The 20,435-nt window shown below is 43.7% G+C and overlaps 1 protein-coding gene across 1 annotated transcript in view; it reads left to right on the plus strand.

Annotated features, from left to right (window-relative positions):
- Window positions 1-14,785: 14,785 nt before the first annotated feature.
- The window catches only part of RBM20 (RNA binding motif protein 20), a 101,659-nt gene continuing 96,009 nt past the window's right edge, over window positions 14,786-20,435 (plus strand). Inside the window, exon 1 of the mRNA XM_034062359.1 lies at window positions 14,786-14,928. Within this exon, the coding sequence (XP_033918250.1) occupies window positions 14,786-14,928 (143 nt within the window). The remainder of the gene's footprint in view (window positions 14,929-20,435) is intronic.

Raw genomic sequence — 20,435 nt, forward strand, 5'->3', positions numbered from 1 at the left:
GCATTACAATTGTGCTGTATTTCTGAGTCTGTTTCAGTGCATGCAGCCAGTGCTGCAGCGGTGGAAGGCAGTTGTTTTTGAAACCATGTGATGTATCATTGCCACGTGCTTGGTGCCTTGCTCCCTGATCCTGGGAGGTGTTCATCACAGTCCAAAAATAAAGCTTGCTCACAATGTGATGTATGGAATACTCTTACGGGGGAAGGGAGGAGAGCTTTATTGCTTGTATCACTTGACATTGGGACTACATGAAAACTGGAAAATATTACGCCATAGTAGTAGCCTTTCAAGTAATCTCTGGGTTTGCCAACAGTGATTACAAAGCTTTATAATCCATTATAAAGCATTTTTTTTCCATCTTTCCATTAGATTTTGTTTGGAGAACATCATTCTTCTAGTGAATGCCAGGTAGTTCTGAAGGGTAAAGGGACTGTATGTGAAAAACAGTGGCTCCCGTTTCTGACTCTCATGGTCTGTAAAAAGGTTGTATTTATAAACAAATTAAATTCCATCGCTTGGTTACACAGACCTATCATGTCACTGCAGACAGTGTAAGCAACAGCTATGCCTCTTCAGCCTTCCTCTGCCAGGCCACAATGCTCACACAATAAAAACAATTGGTCACACCTCATTATTGAGGTTATTCGTAATAGTGTACAAAGGACCTAGTAACAGATGTTTTAATATGGCTAATCAATTGCTATAGATTTAATTAAGTTGATGCCTGCACATCTTTCCAATCTGCTTTTTCACCAAAGCTAGGGAATGGATGTTACTTACAGATTTGAGGTCTTTATGAGACTCAAGCTTTAACTTCAGAACATAAATATTGTTTGCATGCAATGATGATATTCTATTTTGGCCACGTGCACTGGAGTTTTGTGTCTCTAAGCTTCACTCTTAGAAAGCTACATTTGGACTTAGATGTATGACACTTGTTGTTTGGAGTGACACACACAAATCCCCACACACCAGAATGAAAATTCAGCCCTAATCATCAAAGGGAAGTGAGGACTAAATGAATGTGTGTCATGCGTATCCGATTTCCCCACTGATCTATGCAGAGAAAATAAATCACAGTGGACGTCCTTCCATTTCTTCTTTGTTTAAACAGCTAGAAGGAGCTCAGTGTAAAATCACCCTGGGTTTCTCCAGGGAATACTGAAATGAATTAATATTGCTTGATTAGAAGTTTTGACCCATATTAAAACCACTGGAACATGATAGGCCTATTTTGTCATGGCAGCATTCCAGCTTTTTTTTGTGTACTACTGGGATCAGAGAAGGAAACTGAAGGAGCACATCTCATCTAGACTAATGAACAATTTCACCTGTTTTTAATAAATACATTTCCTGGGACTGTACACTATGGGATAGATTTCTTGTGCATCAGTCTCACCATGATGTCTGCTGTCCACTGTGCTAGGACATCTTCCCATTATGCATCAGAAAACACAGCAGAAGTCATCCGCAGAAGAGAGAAAAGTGGGGAAAGACAAAGGTCTGGCTTGGTTAAGGGGAAAGTTTAAAATGGCACAATTACAGATGGGTATCTAAGTCCTGGTGGTTTTCAATGAGAACAGGTTACAGTCCCTCATGTCTCTGAAATGTTCCCTTGCACCCTGAGGCAATTTAATTTGGAAAGAATTGCTGGAAGAAATCTGATAGGTGAATAAAATGAGCAGTATAAAGAGCACGCTGTCACAGCAAGGGCAGCGCCCCAAGACTCGGAACCTGCTCAGAAGTCAATTGAAGTCAATTGGAAAGATTTCTGTTGACTTAAATAAGCTCTAGATGAGCCCTTGGTTTCAATACCCGGGTTTAGCGCAAGTTTCTTAACTTGCCCTGAGCCATATCCAGAATGGGGGCCAGATATTGTAATGAGATTGCTCAAAGTGGGGAGAGCATGAAAAGTTCTTCACAAAGCCTCACTCTTTCAGGCTCTTCTCAGAAGTGGATTATGAGCTGCTAATGTAGAACAAGTAATTCCTATTTAACTTGCACAATTGTAGGATGCTGTCAAGGCAATTGAAAAACATTTTGAAAATGAGGATTAGACATTTAGGATAATAAGGACAGCATCTGTATTCAGATTAGCTGGATAAAATGTCAGGGGCCACTAATCCTCCTGTTTCAGAGTATAAACTCATCACCAACTGCAATAATGAAGCAGATTCCTCACTGGAACAATATGTCACTGTTAATCAATTTCCGATATCATTTACTGTGTGCTGTCACCCAGCCATGTGGATGCTCCCTTGAAAAGGGTTCTCACTGCCTGGGGAATGGCAGAGCTGTCTGTAACTCATGTAACTGGGGTCTTTTCCCTGAGGTGATGGAGGCTCCTGGTGAGTGCTGCACCCCCAGACTCATTGGGCTGGATCCTTCTGGCTGCTCTAACCTTTCATAAGCTCTAGCAGTGATCTTGGTGATACCAAGAAGGCTCTGCAAGCTACAGGAATGGAGAGTGTCTTTTGGGATGGAGCTTTATCTGTCTGACCTGGTTTAAGAAACAGATGTACACATCCTTACGTTGCTCTGAGGTCCTTGGTTGGAATGGCCCTTCAGAGTGCTCAGCAGGGAGGCTGCTCCATCAGCAGTACATGGGCTCACAGTGCTTGGGCTTTGTGTGGCCTTAACCAGCAGCAGCAGTTTGGTTTGGGAAGACAGGATGAGCATCAGCATCTCTGCTGAAGCCACTCAGCACGGGCTGGGTATAGATCACCACCAGCTGAGTCACTGATGGCTCAGCTAAGTCCTATGGGGGAAAAAGGGAGGAGATTATTCAGATGACTCAGAAAAAAACTTTGTTACATAGCATTAGTAACTAAACCAGAAGAATTACCAGAAAAGAAAGCTGGAATTTAAGGAAATTCAACACAGAGTTTGCAATGTTTCCAAGTTTTTGTTCACGGAGGATAGAGAAGGAACCACTAATTTCTGAATATTTTTAATCTCCTCTTTAAAGAGGTTTTGTTGCTAGGTAAAAGTTTACTGACTTTCTCCTGGGTTGCCTGAGGCTACTCAGTGAGTCTGGTGCCAGCTCCCTTTAACATATCTAACAAATGTTGTCTTCCAGGCTGTGGTAATGGCTGCAAGCCTAACATAGCTAAGTTAATGAAAGATCAATCAGAAGTTCACTGGGGCTTTTGGCTTTTCCTATCTACATCAATAACAGCAGAAAAGATTTCTTGAAAATACAGTCGAGGAGGAAGGATAAATATATGCTATCAGACTGCAATGTTTAATAGTTTGAGCATCAGGATCTGTGCCGCAAAACAGGATTTCTGGGGAGCTCATTGCCTAATACTGATGTACCTCTAGTGATGACTCCACTGAACCTCAGGTAGGAAAAAGACTAAGAGTGATTGTATCTCCTTACTTCATTCCAGCTCCCTGGGATGGGATACCAGGTGCCTACAGCTTGGTGTGCTGTAGCCAGTGCAAGATGAGCAGCCGCAGTTCCCACTGCCTACAAATCCCATATGCCTTTTGCACTTACGGCATTCTAGGAAGGGTCGCGACTGACTTGTGTGCTTGCTGTTGATGCTGAGGCAGATAGGGTGTATCAGATAAGCCATGCTGAGCAAACTCACCCATTTGTACTTCAGAGGGCTGCATGCCTATTCAGTACTGACAAACCTATTTTCCCCTCCAACATTGCTTCTCCTACTCCATAATATGCCCTGGAAAAGCAAACAAAAGAAGAGCAATTTTATCTCCTGTTTTCTTCATGTGTCTTCTCCACAGTGTGGAGCTGCTGAATTTCTTGACACAAAGCCTGGGAAGTTGTTCTTCACAGTGTGAACCAAATAATACATTGTCCTGTAATGATGTACTAGGAAAGGACAGGCATTTTAGGTGGAAACCTTCAAAAAGATCAGCTGGGAGCAAATACTACAGCCAAAGAACTGCTTCTGGTCATGGGCCAAACTCAGTTTTCATTCAGCTTGACCCAAAAACCAACTTCTATGAGAACATTTTGAGAACTGAAGGATTTGGTTTACGCTATGTCCTGGGTTCAGCAGTAGCAGTCAATTTTTCTCCTTAGTAGCTGGTGCAGTGCTGTGGTTTTGATTTTCAGCCTGGGAACAGTGCTGATAACAGTGATGTTTTTAGTTGTTGTTCAGTAATGTTTAGTCTGATCAAAGACTCTGTGAGTCTCATGCTCTCCCAGGGAGGAGGGGAGGCCAGGAGGAAGCAGAAACAGGACACCTGACCCAAGCTAGCCAAAGAGGTATTCCATACCACAGCACCTCATGCCCAGGGAGGTAACTGGGAGTTACCTGGAAGGGCTCGCTCTCTTCTGGGTTGAGCTTGTTTTGGCAGGTGGTATCATATTCTCTTCCCTTGTTATTTCTCTTATCATTATTACTATTGGTGGTAGCAGCAGTGGTTTGTGTTATACCTTAGTTACTGGACTGCCCTTATCTCAACCTGTGGGAGTTACATTCTTCTGGTTCTCCTCCCCATCCCTCTGAGAGCAGGGGGGGTAAGAAAAGGGGGGGAGAGGTGAGAGAGAGACTGTGTGGTTGGGTTTAAACCACGACACACTTATATGTTCATTCCAAACTAAAACAATCTCTGATCTTGTGTAAGCTCCAACAGACGGCAGACCAAGGGAGAAGTGACAGGTATATGAATTAAATTCCCATTGCTTTGTCTTTTGTGTGTTTATTTAGCTAAAGTAGCTTCAATACAAAACCAAAAAGACTAGTCCCAGAAACTCAGAAGATGAGTGGTAATTAGGGTATCTCTGGAGAGATGGAGACCTGCAGTTCAAATTCATGCTCAGAAAATGCAGAGGAGTTTGAATTTTCCTGACATTTCTCTTGAGTGAGAACCTATTTTTAATTATTTATAATCTTATCAAGCTGGAACTATCCAGGATTATTTTTTCCATCAGTGCCTGTCTCACCTTCCCTCTGCCTGTCCTTATCACTGGCTTTTGTTTATATCACAGGGGTCCCGAGAACTTTCCTTGCTTCTCTCATGTGACATTGCCTGTAACGCCTGTGCCGCTGCTCACGGTTTTAGTGTCACTTTTGAAACTGAGAGGGTAAGGACACGATTGTGAAGGCGAATGGTGTCATTCTGTCAGTTCTTTCAGGAGTGTTACCTTCCTCATGGGCAGAGTTCAACAGGCGCTGATTGACAAGTTTGCCTGAGGCTGCATTTCTTCAGCAATTGATCTGCTAACTGGGAAAAAGTGGGAAATGTCAAGTTCTCTACAAAAAGACAAGTGGAAAGGGGAAAACAAAGAAGAGGAAAGGTATGGTTATAAAAGCTGCTTTGTCTTTGTTATAGATCTTCATCCTGCAGGTGCCCAGTTAAAGAAAAAATAATGGAAAAGTCTATCTTTTGTAACTACAACCTAATTAATTTCCTTGTAAGCTGTTACAGTAATGGAGCTCTCAGTGCCTGAAATGGATTGTGTATTTCTTGGTTCAAGGAGAACACTGTGTGTTTTTCCAGTTTTATAACTGAACATTTCTGGAAATCAGAATTAATGTCATATGTAATTTCAGGTAAGGACTTTCCCTGACTGAAGGGTGGTTTTGTTCTCCTTGAATCCTGAGACTGAACTAATCCAGTGGCTTTGCTTCAATCTGTTTACGGACCGCATGGTGTTGTTGCATTATGGATTAAACGTGTGTAATGTTTGGAAGATTGTAATGATGTGTTATCACAGCCAAGGGCAGTCCAAGTAAAAGCTTTGTGAACTGTGACTGATGGGTGTGTTTAAGTTGCTTCTTTCACCCCAGGATTATGAGCCACATTCTCATCACATCTTTTTTTAACAGTGGAGGGGAAGGGGATGGGTTTATGAGTGGATTAAAGCATCTGACACTGTTCAGACAGGATTCTTTTTTAAGTGCAGAGTACCCTGTCATGACAGTACTTTGTATGGGGAGCTGTGGCTTCTTCAGGGCTCTTGCTTGAACAGATACAGCCTATAAGCTAAAATATGTACTAATTCACACTTAAGCATCAGGTAAACTAAGCTTTCGCTAGGCCCTGGATAGAGCTGAATTTAAGGCACATTCCATGTGTGAAATCTTGCTGTCTGTAAAAGGCCTGTGCCTGTGATAGCTCCTGTGTCTGGGAGAGGGATGCATTTCTTAGACACCCCATGATTTACCTTCTTACTAGGTACAAATCCAAATATTCTACATGTTTGTATGATCTTTGTTTCTGACTCTCTCCCACTCTCACTCATTATCAAGACTCTCTTTAGATATATGCTTGTGCCATTTATTAACATAAACTTTTGGCCACCTCCTGGACCATGGACTTGTAAGGACTGTGAAGAATTGCTGGAGCCTGCAAACTACAGAAGTTATATAAACTTTTGCACTTCTCACTTTCCAAGGGATCTTGTGTATTTCATTGCCACCTCGGAGTCTGTTTGCTCCTGTAATCATAGGAAATGGGACATTTTGGAACGATCTAATCTCCCCTCCTGCCTGAAAGGTGGAGTGATTAAATCATGCTTGACAGATACTTCATGCAACCTATTTTTACAACTGATGGTGTCAGAGCCTTCAAAATCTGGCACACTCTCATTTGCCATGAGGAGGCTTAATGTGAACTTCTGTTGCTGTGATTTAAGTCTTCTTTCTTCCATCTTCTTCACACTGGGTATCCAAAAAATATTCCATTGTTCTTTAAAGGTTATGTTTTTGCCTTCAGTCTTCTCTTTTCTAGACTAAACAATACCCTTTCCATCATCCTGATTTTGGTTTTGTGGCTCTTCTTTTGTAGGCTTTTGATTGCTGTTCAGCTCTGATCCCCTGTAATATTCCCCACATCCTATTCAGAACAACTGGTATGCGTCTAGTCATTCCACATCCTGTACTTTCCCAGACAATATTTTCCCTTCCTAAGTACAGGACTTAGCACCTGTTCTCACTCAGCTGAATCCTGTGTTTTGCTCACTGTTCCTCTGATCATCCAAATCATCCTGAAAACTCTTTCTCTGCTCCAGTTTTCATACAAAACTTTACCCCACATGCAGATTTCAGATGTGTGATCTGTTCCATTACCCAGGCTGTCAAATAACAACATAGGAAAAGGACTTAACTCTTACAGATTCCCAAATGATACGCCTTTCTAGTTTGACAGCAAACTACTCATACCAGCTGGGAGTGAAGTCTTCCAAGAAGCTGCGCATCCATCTTCTTGTAGCCTCATTTACAGCGTGTCACTGGTTTCCTTTTATGAATGTTATCTGAGATGGTAAAGCTTTTGCTGTGTTATCTGTGACCATAAGTTATTGCTCTTCAAATCATGTTTGGTTTTATTTGTCCTTGCTGTTCCTTTTCTATGCCCTTTATATGCTGATAAGGAAAAGGTAAGCTTGCTATTAAACGGGGAAGTAACAAAGGAGAATCCCTCCAGAGTTCAAGTCAGATGTCTTTAAATTCTGATTATTTCCCTATCCAAGATGTCAGAGGTTTCAACAAATGAATCTGCTAACACAGATAATAATGGTTACTTTTTTTCCTCCATAAAATAAGGGTTTTGGGTTTCTTTCCCCCCATAATTGCCTTTCTCTCAAAACTGCTTTGTTATTCTTCAGTCCTTATGATACTTATTTACAAAATCTATTTCTACAATCCAGTGGATAGTCTTCTGATTCCCAGTAGGAATATGAATGGAATGTTTAAAAGCCCTTTTAGCTATTCTGAAGGGGAAGGACCTGGTGAAAGATGGGCAGCTGTGATAGCTCAGTCAAACAAAACTGGAGGTTCTGAGTCAAAAGGCTAATGTTAGAAGGTGACCTCAACAGGTGAGCAGATCCTTTCAGGTAACTTCAGAGTCCTCTGCTTCTCTGCATTAAGTGTCAATGTGAATCTGTCTTGTTGAGTCTTACTCCAAATGTATAGATTGCAGGAGCCAACTTAGATTCCAGGTCAGCAAGATCATGTTTTCCACTGGAAGCATTCCAGATGATGGTAAACATCACCAAATAACTTCAGGCTCACCACAAACGTTGAAAGCATACCTCAGACTTGAGGGGCGTACAGTCTCACCTACCTTGTCTAAATGCCACACGAGTTGTTTGAAATCAGTGTAGCATCTGCACAGCAAATGCTGCATGGATTTAGCACACTTTTGTAAGACATCTCTTTCAACTGCAGAGCTGGCCTTGCTGCTGTACGCTGCCTTGCATTACACAGCTGCGGGACAGCACGTCAGTGGATTCCCCACTCTTCTGCTTCACCCAGGGCCCACGGTTCCCTCAAGAAGGTTGTCTCAATGTAATGGCTCAGTGCCACTGTCTGGCATGCAGAACATTCCTGGTTTGTCTCTGGAGATCCGTAATGCAAGTGCTGACATGTAACACCACAGCTGTGCAATTTGTCAGCAGACAAGGGGGAAGGAGCTCTCCTTCGCTCCATCAGGAGGCAGTGCAGCTCTGGCATTGGTGCTGAGCAGGCTTTGCACCTTCCCCCAGTCAGAGCACCTAAGGCAGGTCACGCCAGCAGACAGGCCTCGAACAAGTGGCCTGTCAGAAACTCAGCCCTGCAGAACATCCTTCACAAGTGAGAGGTCCCAGGAATAGATCTGTTTGCCACAGAGCAGATCAGCATGTGTCGGTCATATTAGTCCAGACCAGCCTTCCTGACACGGATAGGTCTCTCATCCCTGGCTGCTTTTGGTGGTGGTTATCTTTTCCTATTGCCCATCACATGCTAGGCTCTCAGGACACCAAAGCAGAATTTAGGTACGATAATTCCATCGATTACCAGATGTTTCAAATATGTGGATCTGAGAAAATTTTCCTCATAAAAATAATCATTGGAAAACCCTGATTTTGTGTTGGAGGCAGCACAGCAAGCACAAAACCCCTGTGGACTGTACTTCTGAAGGAAATACAAGCTTTTCTTGAGAGCTACCCACTCTTCTTTCTTGTTTCAAACCCCAGATGCTTTAAATGGTCATTTAAATAGATTAATAATTCAAATGGACATTTAATAGGGTTATAATTTAAATGGACTTTAAATTAGTCCCCAGTACTGTTCAGCAGCAGTAGCAGTGTACAAGACCTATCAATAACTAAGTTTGTCTCCAAGCAAAGAGGGGTTTGATTTGATACCAAAATGACTTGCAGCAAAATCCATGTGGGACTTTTACAATGAAATTAGTATACTCTACAAGAGGATAAAATTGCAATGGCCAAACATCAGTTGTAGGCACATAAGATTGCGCAGTGTTTGGTTCTGTGCTCCTTTGGCATCCTTTTAGAGATCAGTTGTCTTTATATAAAATCTAAATGGCCCTACTTTGCATTGTAAATTACGTTCAGTTTGTCCTTGAGCATTGGTAGCATTCATCTCTATCAACTGGTACTTAGCAATTTTGCAATAAATCAGCATTTTTCCCTGGGGAAAGAAACTATTAGGGTTTAGACTTTGCCTCTAGCTATGCATATATCCATAGAACTTGCATGCACATGAAGAATTAGTATTTAAAGGCTTGATAAATTAAGTTTTCTAAGGGCTGCATATTATTTCTAATCTAATATGCTTAAAAATGACTGAAATAAAACCTGTACTAAATGTAGTAATTATGGTTATATTCACTATTAGTAAAGGGGGAGTAGTTATTACCCACAGCTTTGGGGATGAGAAGAAGTCACCAGTATAAGCACACATGCATTAGAAAGTGTGTGTGTGGGGGGGGGTTAAAAAACCTAAATAAGTTATTATTGTAAATTCTCTTGTGCTTCTGGGGTCATGAAGGATGAGAACCAGAAGTGAGGATGACTGGAAACAGACCACTTATGCCATGATATGAACTTGAAGTATGCAACAGTGAAGGCATGGAAAGATAAGTTGGGCTATTAACATGCACAGTTTGGTTATCTCAAGAGCCAAAAGTAACATCAAGGATTTTTTTTAAAGCACAGTTGTTCTTTGGAGTAATTTAACATTCTTTTTTTGCTGTGCCCATTACGCTTTCTTTGATTCCTTTTTGCTTTTCTTTAAGCAGCTGGCTAATGTAGTTAAAATGGTAAACATTTGCCGTTTCTGAAGCTAGAAAGGAGCATGACACAAGCCATTAATGACATAAGGCAGTATTTTGGGATCAAACAGCATGTGTAAACATCCTAGGTATGATCAGTTGCACATTCCAATGTTTTCTAAATTTACAATATGTGAATTGAGGATTATACTGTCACCGGCCTGAGGTGCTGAGCTCTTCACAGTAAATGCGAAAGGACAACATTAATTTATTCCACGTTGTTCTGCATCAGGACTAAAATCTTGCAGTATTTGTCTTTCATTAGCTGGCTGCCGCCACGTATTTGAAAGTCTCAGCTATCCATGGCTGATAGCTTGTCTCCTTTTGCATCTCGATCTGCTAGAATCAAGAAGGTCTATGATCGTCACTGCAGCGGTCAGTCCAGCTCCTGAGTTTTGTCTTTCTCCCTTCACAGATCTGGGACAAGGCTGGCCCATCTTTCATAAGCTTCATTTTCTGATTGTTCACGGGGTGGTTATTCTGCTTCCAACCTAAATTCAGTCAAACTCTTCAGGTGATGCTCTTCCCCTATAAAAACATCAGCTCTATAGACAAATACCTTTAAAAGCACAAGGTCTTCCCTGTATTTTCTTTCCAACCATTAAGAAACTTTCTGGTACTTCCAAATGTCAGGTCATATTGTTGTTTGTTTATAAATCAACCTGTTTGCCTATGCTAAATTTTACCTGGTCCTTTGTGAACATACCCTGAGTATTTCTGAGCACCACCATTCCAACTGGCATGAGCAGTGGTGCTCACACAGCTGCAGCAAAAAGCAAAGCAAGAGTAAGTGTGAGAGAACTTAGCAGTTGTGGCCAAGTGTTTCCACTCACACCCAGAGGAAAGAAAATCACCAAAACTAACAAGTGAGAAGGGGTGCTGAGTGAAACACTTCTCAGGAGTAGCTGCTACCAAAAGCTCATAAAAGCAAACAGAGACTTACCCAGGAGGCAGATTCCGTATACCCAGGCACTGGAAATTTCTGCTTCAGTCTCCAGCTTCTCTATCCAAACAGTGATCGGAGAGAACAAGCGAACATGCACAGCAAGCTCCAGAAAGAGGGCTCAGCATAACCTGGGAAAAGCTAATGTGTTAATACCCACAATCTGCCAGGCCTGAAGTGTTTTTTCATCCTTTTTCCTGTAATTTATAGCTGTTTTCCTTCATTAGTTTTAGAGTCAAGTAAGAGAGTGGTTTCCTGCCTCCCTCCACAGTGTGCTAAGGAGTACGATGTTGCCATTCTTCCTAGATGAAGTCTTTTATTCCTGCAACTGGATACTTAGGTTACTTCAATCCTATTTAAGAGCTGACATCTTATTCTTTATGAAATCATTTCTGTATTTTAATGGCTATTGCTTCTTGCAGAGCCCTCACAACACTATCTACATCGTCATTGAGATCGCGCTTCATAAACCTGAATTAAAATTCCTGTGCACTGTAGGAACAATAAAACCCACAGTTTGTTCTCCATTATTTCTGGGGACCTTATCCATTTTGGGAATAAGGCATATTACACATGCAGTGGTACCTGAGCTGGTTCTGCACTTTGCAGCTTAACTGAGCAGGACAATTATGAAGGGGCACAACACTTAGGAACAGGCCAACCCTGGTCCCGAAGTACTGGTATTATCCTGGTTTTCTGTCTTTCAGTTTTTCCAGCCCCCTTTTCCCCCTGATAATGGAGGGTTGATTATACATTAATTTCACAGAGGGTTACGTTTAGGGTATTGAATTCACAAGAGGTTAAATTTGGGGTCGTAGAGAAACAGGTTCAGGCACCAACCTAAGGAAGGTCTTAGACTACCAGGCACATTGACTTCATGTAGTTCTTTGTTTGTAGGTGTGTTTCCTTGATACTGTATAACTGTATGGTTAAGTGAGGTCTTAAAGCAGTGAAGTTACAGCTATTTTTGTTACCTGATGCTGAACTATTTGGGAACACAGTATCCTGTGCAGGCCTTTTCTGCTTTATGGTCCCTTTCTTTTTTCCCTCAGTTCTGCCTGTGCCTTTGTTAATCTGCCCTCCTAAAAATTAATATTCTGAATGTGTGTCCATGTTTACCAGAGAGCTGCTGCTGATTTATACCCATGCAAGTTACACCAGCACTTAGATCAGGAGCTCAGTTTTAGCATGCAGACTCCTACAACTGGTGAACCAAAAAAGGCATTGTAAAAGGTGAGGGTTGTTTTTAATCACACTGGGAGATGCAGTATGCATATTCAGCTCAGCTGAAGCTATTAGCTAGGAGTGTTTGTTGCATGAGTGCTCGCTAACACCCATGATATAGATACCTTGAAAAAATCAACAGTTTTAATCTAAAATTGTAGACAATTAATACATTGGACATCAGCAACAGGGAAGTCAGCGTTTTGCCAAGTTCAGTGCCCAAATCACCATTAGCTGTCTGTTACACTAATAGTATGCCACTCTAGCTGAGGAAAAAACACTACAGCTACTATTTCTTCATGTGCAGAAGTAACCAGGTCCCATCTTAAGAGAACAGGAACTCGTACAGCAGTTTGCACTTGTTCAGTTCTACTGCAAAACCCAGACCCTAAAACTATGTTGTTTGGCCTAGGTACTGTTTGTTCTCTCTTGGGGCATTGCTCCAGAAATACTGTAAGGCTTGGACAGAAACCATTTATGCTGATTTCTTGAAGAAGAGAGCCCATTAACCTTTAATCTGTGCTTGTTTACAAGCAGTTATACAGCTGCCCATTTATGCCCGTGTAGGACAACCAGTGAAATACCTTGGCATCTGAAAGAGACTTGTGCTGCTGAGTTCAAGTGTTCAAGGCCAGGTTGGATGGGGCTTGGAGCAACCTGCTCTAGTGGAAGGTGTCCCCAGGGCATTGGAACTGGATGAGCTTTAAGATCCCTTTCAACTTGAACCATTCTGTGATTCTATGGAAAAGGAGACTTGGAGATGAGGACTGTGGCTTTAAAGGGAGTAAATGGCAAAGGTCTTTGCAGAGCTTTTAGAGCCCCCGCTGAGGCTGAATGCTGAGTTGTACACTGTATGCATTAAATGCAGAAATAGTGCCTAGTAAAACACGATCCATTTTTACAAGTGATGTAATATAACTGTCTGTGTGAACTAACACGTTCTTGTGACTATCCACCTTCTAATCCAGGGACATGCATTAGTGTCATAGCTGTGCTCTAGCTGCCCTCGGAGCCATGAGTCACCATCTCTCACTTCCTCAAATAATTAGGGGAAGCAGAAAGTGGCTGTTGCTTGGTCTCAAGGGCTTTATATGCTGCTGTAACAGGGAGGAAATTCACACAAAGCTACTTGTTCAGTGGATGATAGTGGACACCTGAGACTCACTGTAAACTCAAGGCAAAGACAGCACTGCAGACTGAACTGCTTGTCACCATTCATTGCCTCACCTGTCTGCCAGGTTTTACCTTCCGTTGGCTGGAAGTTCAGCCATCTATTCACTGCACAGCACTGACCAGCCCTTGCCTGAACCAGAAACCCATACAGCCCAATTCTCCACTGCCCTGCACCTGGTTAGTGCTCTCCATCTGCAAACAGCAAAGGACGTGATAAATGCAAATAGCTTAACATTTTCTGGTCCCTGGTGCTAGTATTTTGTACCCATTTACAAGGCTACATACTTGTAAATGATTACACCAGGTGCAGAGGGGACGAGAACCTGACCTCCTCCAAAATTAATCTTTCCCCTAAATCAGGATTAATTTTTCAAAGATGCCAGGATGTTGCTGCTTTCCTTGGTGCGTGCATGAGTGCATGTGTTGGGGGGTGGGTGCACAGCATACAGAGGCAGCGCAGGAGCAAGTACTGAAATGGCCTTTGACTCAGCCCTCTTTAATAGAGCAGGCTACAAAGGATGCAGTAAGACCTGGAAGGAACGTTTTCGTGTTGTTACAAGCAGCACAACTTCTGCTCCATCAGGCATCTGAAATGTCCTCCCAAAATACATGCAGGTAAAATCTTTTTGTCACACCCTATCATCGTGCTGCAACTCTAGTCCTTAACCCTGTGTTACTATGGCAGTAGGTAAAGCTTTGCCAGGTAGGGCTCAATGCTGCTCATGCATGTATTTGGAAGATAGCAGCCTAAGAGTGACATCCCTTATTAAAAGCAGGTTCTCTGGGTGGGCCCAGAGTGGGGATTTGCCTTAGGGATGACTCGGTTACATGAGAAGGTTTATAGTGCTGGCTGTGGCACACCCTCCTCTCCGTTTTGTACCAGCTGACAGAGCCTGTGTCTGATAAATGACTAATAACATTTCAGCAGAGGTGTTACTGATGAGGGATTAAACCAATATGCACACTTTTTCCCCCGCCCTCGGGAACGGGAAAGATCCGTTGTTTGTAAACCCCTACAGACAGGTGCCGCTTGTTCTTTACCGCACCGGCAGGTCCAGGTGCGCCAGGTCGGCACACCGCGCACAGCCGCTGACAGCGGTACCTGCGGAGGCAGCGGAGGAGGCAGCGAGCTCAGTGCTTACTGGGGCCGTGCCGGACCGGTGCTGACCCCGGCCGCCCGCCCCTCCAGCCCAGCCAGCGGCTGCCCTCCCGCAGGGCGGGCTCAGGGGGCTGCCTGTCCCGTTGTCGCCAGCCCGGCGAGGAGGGGGGGGGCTGCGGGGGGAGCGTGGTTGCCTCCCGGCCCGGTGCTCTGCCCCCTCCTTCTTTCCCTCCCTCCCTCCGTCCCTCCCTGCCGCCCGCAGCGGTGCAGGGCTGCGCGGCCGTGCGCGCCTGCCGCCGCAGGGGCCTCCCCGCATGGTCCTCGCCGCTGCCATGAGCCAGGCCCCGGCCCCCCGCGGCACTGACCCGGCCGAGAGCGATGCCCGCAGCGGGGCCCCGAACCGGGGCACCGGCCGAGGGATGCCGCAGCCGCCCAGCCTACCCCAGCTCCTCCACAAGTAAGAGCCGCCCCGCGGTCCGCCGGGCCGGGAGGGAGGGAGGGAGGGAAGGAAGGAGGGCGGGTGCGGGTCGCTCTCCCTCCCCGGCGGCGGTGCCCCCCTCCCCTTCCCCCGGGCAGACTGACAGCCGGCGGGGCCGGCCCCGGCCGAGCGGTGCCCCGCGGGGCTGAACCGAGCCTCCGGTGCTGCTGCGGGGCACGATCACCCTAAGGACCAGCGCCGGTCCCGCTGCCCGCAGAAGTTTCCAGCCCGAAGAGCCGCTCGTGTCGGCGTCCCGAGGGCTCTCCCCGGCACCGCCTCTCCTCCGGCCGGGGTCCGCTCTGCCCGGAGAGGTTTCCTCGCCTTTCCGCTGTCGGTGCCGCACGGCCGCCTTGGCCCCGCTGCCTCGCCTTGGCTGGAGGGCTGGGGCAGCTTCTCCTCCGGCCTGGGGTTCGGGGCTCGTCCTGTGCCAGAAGCAATCGCATCGCTGCAGAACTGTCCCAGAAAAAGTAACCTGTGCATGCGTGGAAGGCTGATTAATGAGGGCAGCGGTGCGAAGGGCATTTTGCTGTTCGGTTTCCTAGCTGAAAAGAGAGGGGAAAAACGTGTTTTGGTACATAGATGCAGTGGTGCGGGTAATACTTTTCTGGCTAAATGAGAAGTTGAAGAGAAACTGTAATGCTCTGTAGTCAGTATGTGGAGTATGAGTAATACAGAAGTTGGTCCGTGCCGATTCAAGATGGTTGCATGCATTGTATGTGATATTTCTCGAGTTGTAATGTGTTAAAAGAGATAGGGGCTTATAACGGAGCAATAAACTGACCAACAAATGCCCAGTTACGGAGCTGTTAGAATTGCTCTCTATTACTTTAAGATCCGCTGCTTGAGACGACGAGCGGAACGCTGGGTAGGTTGAGAATCGCTTTTGACATTGGCCACGAACTGGACGGGGCCCGTGTTTGGCCGCCAAGCAGAGCGCGAGTAGGACAAAGCACGGTCGAGCTGCGGCGGCCTCGCTGCTGGGCTTGCGCTGCTCTCCTGCAACACCCCTTTATGGAAGGCACCAGCTTAGGCATCGCCTGTATCAGTTTGTCAACAAAACCCAACAGCGCAGCTAACGGAGGAAACACTTTCAGTTCTCCCACTTATATTTGCAAAACACATATGTGCACGTATATAAATACTTATGTGTGTGTACGCTTTAAAGTTGCAGCAAGCTCAGAGTATGAACGTTGTTTTAAGTCGGGAATAGTGTTATCTGTTATAAATACATATGAAACTGGACTTTTAAAGTTGCTATGAAGTGTGGCCCATAAATTTCTTAAGGCTTGGTTTTCTTTTTGTCTGTTTGCTTTTAAATCATGGTTTGCAACTTAGTCATGAAAACATTAATGGTTCTTGTTACCCATGTTTCCTAATCGGAAATGCAGACTTGGGACTCTGCATTGAAACTGAAACGTTAATGGTCGCTTCCTAAATCCACTGGGCAGCTGCAGTGCTACGTGTGAATTATTGTGCAACCAAAAGGTAATTTGCACTTATTCAGGCTCAGTCTTAAATTCTAAACTCTCTAAAGATGGCCCTTATTTGTTCATGTTTATAAAGACCTTACATCGACCCGAATTGCAAATGAAGCTGTCAAGACTGCTTCATGATTGTATTCCCAGTGCGGCGCACGTTATATGAAAAGGCAGTGCTTCTTTGCAGGTTATGCCTGCTAGGGAACTACATAGGTAGGAAACCTTGAAGTGGTTTCCCTTTGAGCCTTTAGTGGAAACATTTGAGAGAGAGAGGTGCCATGTTCTTCTTTGTCATGGTGATGTGACGCAGAATGGCAGATGTCAAACAGCTCCATCTACGGTCCTGCAACTTGATCGTGTACTTTTGCAACAGCACAGCATAATTTGATGTGGGCCTATGTGTTTACCTGATGGTTAATAAATTTCCACCCTGCGTTTAATTGGAAACGTAGGCAAATTCTGTTTTGCTTTACTGATAACCACTTGGTGGTTTATATAACCTGAATTGGATATTCAGTGACTGTTAGGAAGGGAGATGTTAAGGAATATCTTCAGTTGCTCTTCTGACTTTATTTCTAATAGGCTAGAACAGGTGTTATGACTGGCAAAACAGGATGGAAAGTAAAGCAGTGATCGCCCTACAAAATGAAGTTGCATTTTCATTACCAGGAAAGAAAGCACTGACCTCTTTTCCTGAGCGTTTTGATTTTCTTGACTCCCTTTTTCACAGCTGCCATCTTTTTGCTTTGGGAGCTGCAGTAAACAAGCGTGCAGTTGAGAATGCTAATTCGGAGCCTGTAGGTCTGAATATTGCGTGGTGCTTTGCTGGATCTCCCGGTTTCAACACTCCTATTTTTTATTATGCTGTTTAAACTTAGCAAGCTCTTCGGATTCCTTGTTTCTCCCCCCACAGTGCTTTTGTTAGGAATTTGTACAGATATTAGCTGAAGACCAATATAATTCCTATGCGGGTGGCTGGTAAACTTCCACTGTGAACACTGAGTGCTGAACAAGAATTTGAATGTAGTGAAACTGAAGATCTGAAGTGTTTCTGGTGGCAGCCACAACGGCTGAACTTGCGTGACACGGGTAGCACGTACCAAATGTGTTAAATGCCTCTTGGCTTTAATAATTATAACTTTAATATTAAAAAATAACTGAATGCTTAGTTTGACATTCCATGCTGATATTACCCAAATACAGTAAGACATAAATTGAAATATGTTCTCTATGTGTTGTATTTTCCCCCCCGAGTACCAACATCATTTTGGTTGATAATGAAAGTCCAATTGTAAGATTTACAGAGCACTTAAAGCTTTCCATCTATTCAGGTTACTGTGATGTTCAATGGCAAAGTACTTATTATTTTCCCAGAGCAGAAGTCTTGTGGCAGTCAAAGCCCTTAAGTTGCAGAGCTGAGAATGAAAAGCAGGGGGGAAGGGAAACATGAATTTACACACTACAGAGGAGGACTTATGAAAACCTACACTCGCATATGAAATAAAGTGAAAGACTGAGAAGCAGGATGGTCGTAATGGTGTTCGGTAGTGTTTGCAACTGGTTTGTACCGTGGTGGTGTGGAAGGAGTGGAAACGCAGGGTAAGGTCTATAGTACCAGCAAGTGAAATATGTATGGGAAATCACTAAGAAGACCTCAAATACCTGTTCTGCATAGAAAATTAACGTGGGTTTGGAACTTCTGGTTTCTTTTATTCTCCCCTCCTTCCCCTTTTGGTAAGTCTGCTTTTATAAGGAAGTTTTTATTTGTAATGTAGAGGGTTCATTTATAATTTGTGATTACATTGCAAAACCTGACTTTTAGCTGACAGCTTAGTGTGTGACACATTTTGGCACCTGCTGTTAGGTTGACTGGAGTGCCGAAGCACCATGAGTGAGTACAGACTACTATTAATAATTCCAGGTGTGATTCATTGCGGTCTGATGGAGCAACTAGCTGGAAATAACCAATAGGAAGGACCGAGTGATGGCTGTGGGCTGATTGTAAAGGTGTTGCATGAATAGTGCCTTCTGTGAGAGTTCTTGCTTAAAACATGCCACAAGTGAGCTCCATAATTACAGGAGACCTGACTGTATCGAAGTGCAGTCTCGTTGTATGTTTTAATGGCTGGTTCCATGCTTTCGGTTCTTACGATTTGTCATGGGTAATAACATCTGTCCAGGGGAAATGGAGCAGTTTTTAACTCCCTCTGTCGATACAGGAGTAAACATTTGTTTTACAAATCAAATAAAGACTTCTTAAAACAATGGGGGGAAAACCAAAGTTGATGTTTTTTCTTTTCCTAAGGGGTTGTGCTCTGGAGATTTTGAGCTCCTCTGGAAAGAAGATGGAATTTCCAACATCTGCGCCCGAGTCGTCATCAGTTGGTGCCAGTTCTGGGGGCAGACAGGAGTAAGCAGGCTGGTGCTGAATGCTTTGAGCCTTTTATTTCCTATCACAGCGAGGAGGAATCTTGTTGGGAAAAATAGCCTCCAGCTTCTTAATTGTTATCTTAAACCCATCACATTAAGAGTTTTGTTTTAATTTGCTTCCTTGTGTGTTTATTTTGCGCAAAGTGTGGGAGTATCTTATTCTTTTTATTTTCTTTTCACAACTCAAGGTCTCTCAGGAGAGATCAAATATGAAATGTGCTCCCATTATATACATTAGTCATGGCAAATAGTTTGGCGTATATGGCAAAGGCTAAACTGATACTTAACAAGGGGATGTTAGGAGAAACACTGGTTTTACTGTTCCTCTTCTTACTGTTACTGATCTGGGCTTTCCATGTTTATTTGCCTTTTAAAGTACATCTCCAAAATCCGAGTTGCTTCCCTGCCCAGCAGAGCCCTCAAAACTCACGGAGTTTGTGTTGTACCAGCTGTATAAGATCTCTGAATGGAGATGAAATCAAAACAGAAAGCGCTGTAGCTGTCTGAGCTGAGAAGCTTTAACCAAACAAGAGCCAGGAGCTGAAAAAGCAGACTGCATGGTATGGGACTCAGCACAGAATGTGGGAACTAAACCCGTGTTAGTAAACTCCTTCTTCTGTTTCCCATTCATCATCCCTGTATCTTTTGAAACACAGAGCGAGGGAACCCCAGTTTCATTAGAATTGTCCAACTCCTTGTTGTGTAATTATTGAGACTCTTCTTAGACCTCACCTAGCATCAAAATCAGGACTTGCAGTGTGTGTGCCACATGTGAATGTGCATGGAGGGGTAGGTACAGGGATGCCTGTGGAGTGCTTCACTTTCTGCCTAGTTCAGTTGCTTTCAAAAATGATCAGCAGTGATCATTACCTTCAAGTCAGGTAACAAAGGTTTCTCTTTTAACATTTCTTCTCTTCACATTCCTCATTTAAAATACTTAAAAACAACAAAACAAAACCAAAACTTTTTTTATGGAGGCAACTGACCCCTCCTGTATCTCAGGTGTGACTCAAAGCCTGAAGATGAATTAATTGTATGCATGTTCTCTGTTTTAAACAAAAATTACTGAAAATGTGGGTTCCTTTGGCTTGAAATCTTTTGTGTTTGTTTTTATGTTTGTTTGGTCTTTATTCTTATTTAAGACCCAACAGCTTATTGAGAGAGCACAGAGATACAAAGTGGAAAGGGGTCAGAAAAAAGAATTTAGGAGGAATGACTTGCATGCAACCATCGACATGTAATTTGGCTTATGTTATCAGATATCAATCCATTCTGAGCTGCCCAGAAATGTCAGAATTCCTTCCTATATTTTAGTGGAGAGAGAGGTAACAGCAGTGATATCGGCTTTAGTAAAAAGACAAGTAATACATTCTTGGTAACAAACAAGGTACTAAGTAGGTTTTGGAGCATGAACACATGGCAGTGGAGTCGTCTTTACAGAAACTATGTTGCCTGGATGTTCCTCGTTTATTGGAAATTTAATACTCCTGTTCCCATCAATGGGAAGACTGGGAAATGTGGTTTTTTGGTTTTCCTCTTAATTCAGCCCTTGCCCATTCAAAGCTGCGCGCACTTAAC

This window comes from Melopsittacus undulatus, chromosome 4, assembly GCF_012275295.1.
Source record: "Melopsittacus undulatus isolate bMelUnd1 chromosome 4, bMelUnd1.mat.Z, whole genome shotgun sequence".
In the NCBI taxonomy this organism is placed as follows: Eukaryota; Metazoa; Chordata; class Aves; order Psittaciformes; family Psittaculidae; genus Melopsittacus; species Melopsittacus undulatus.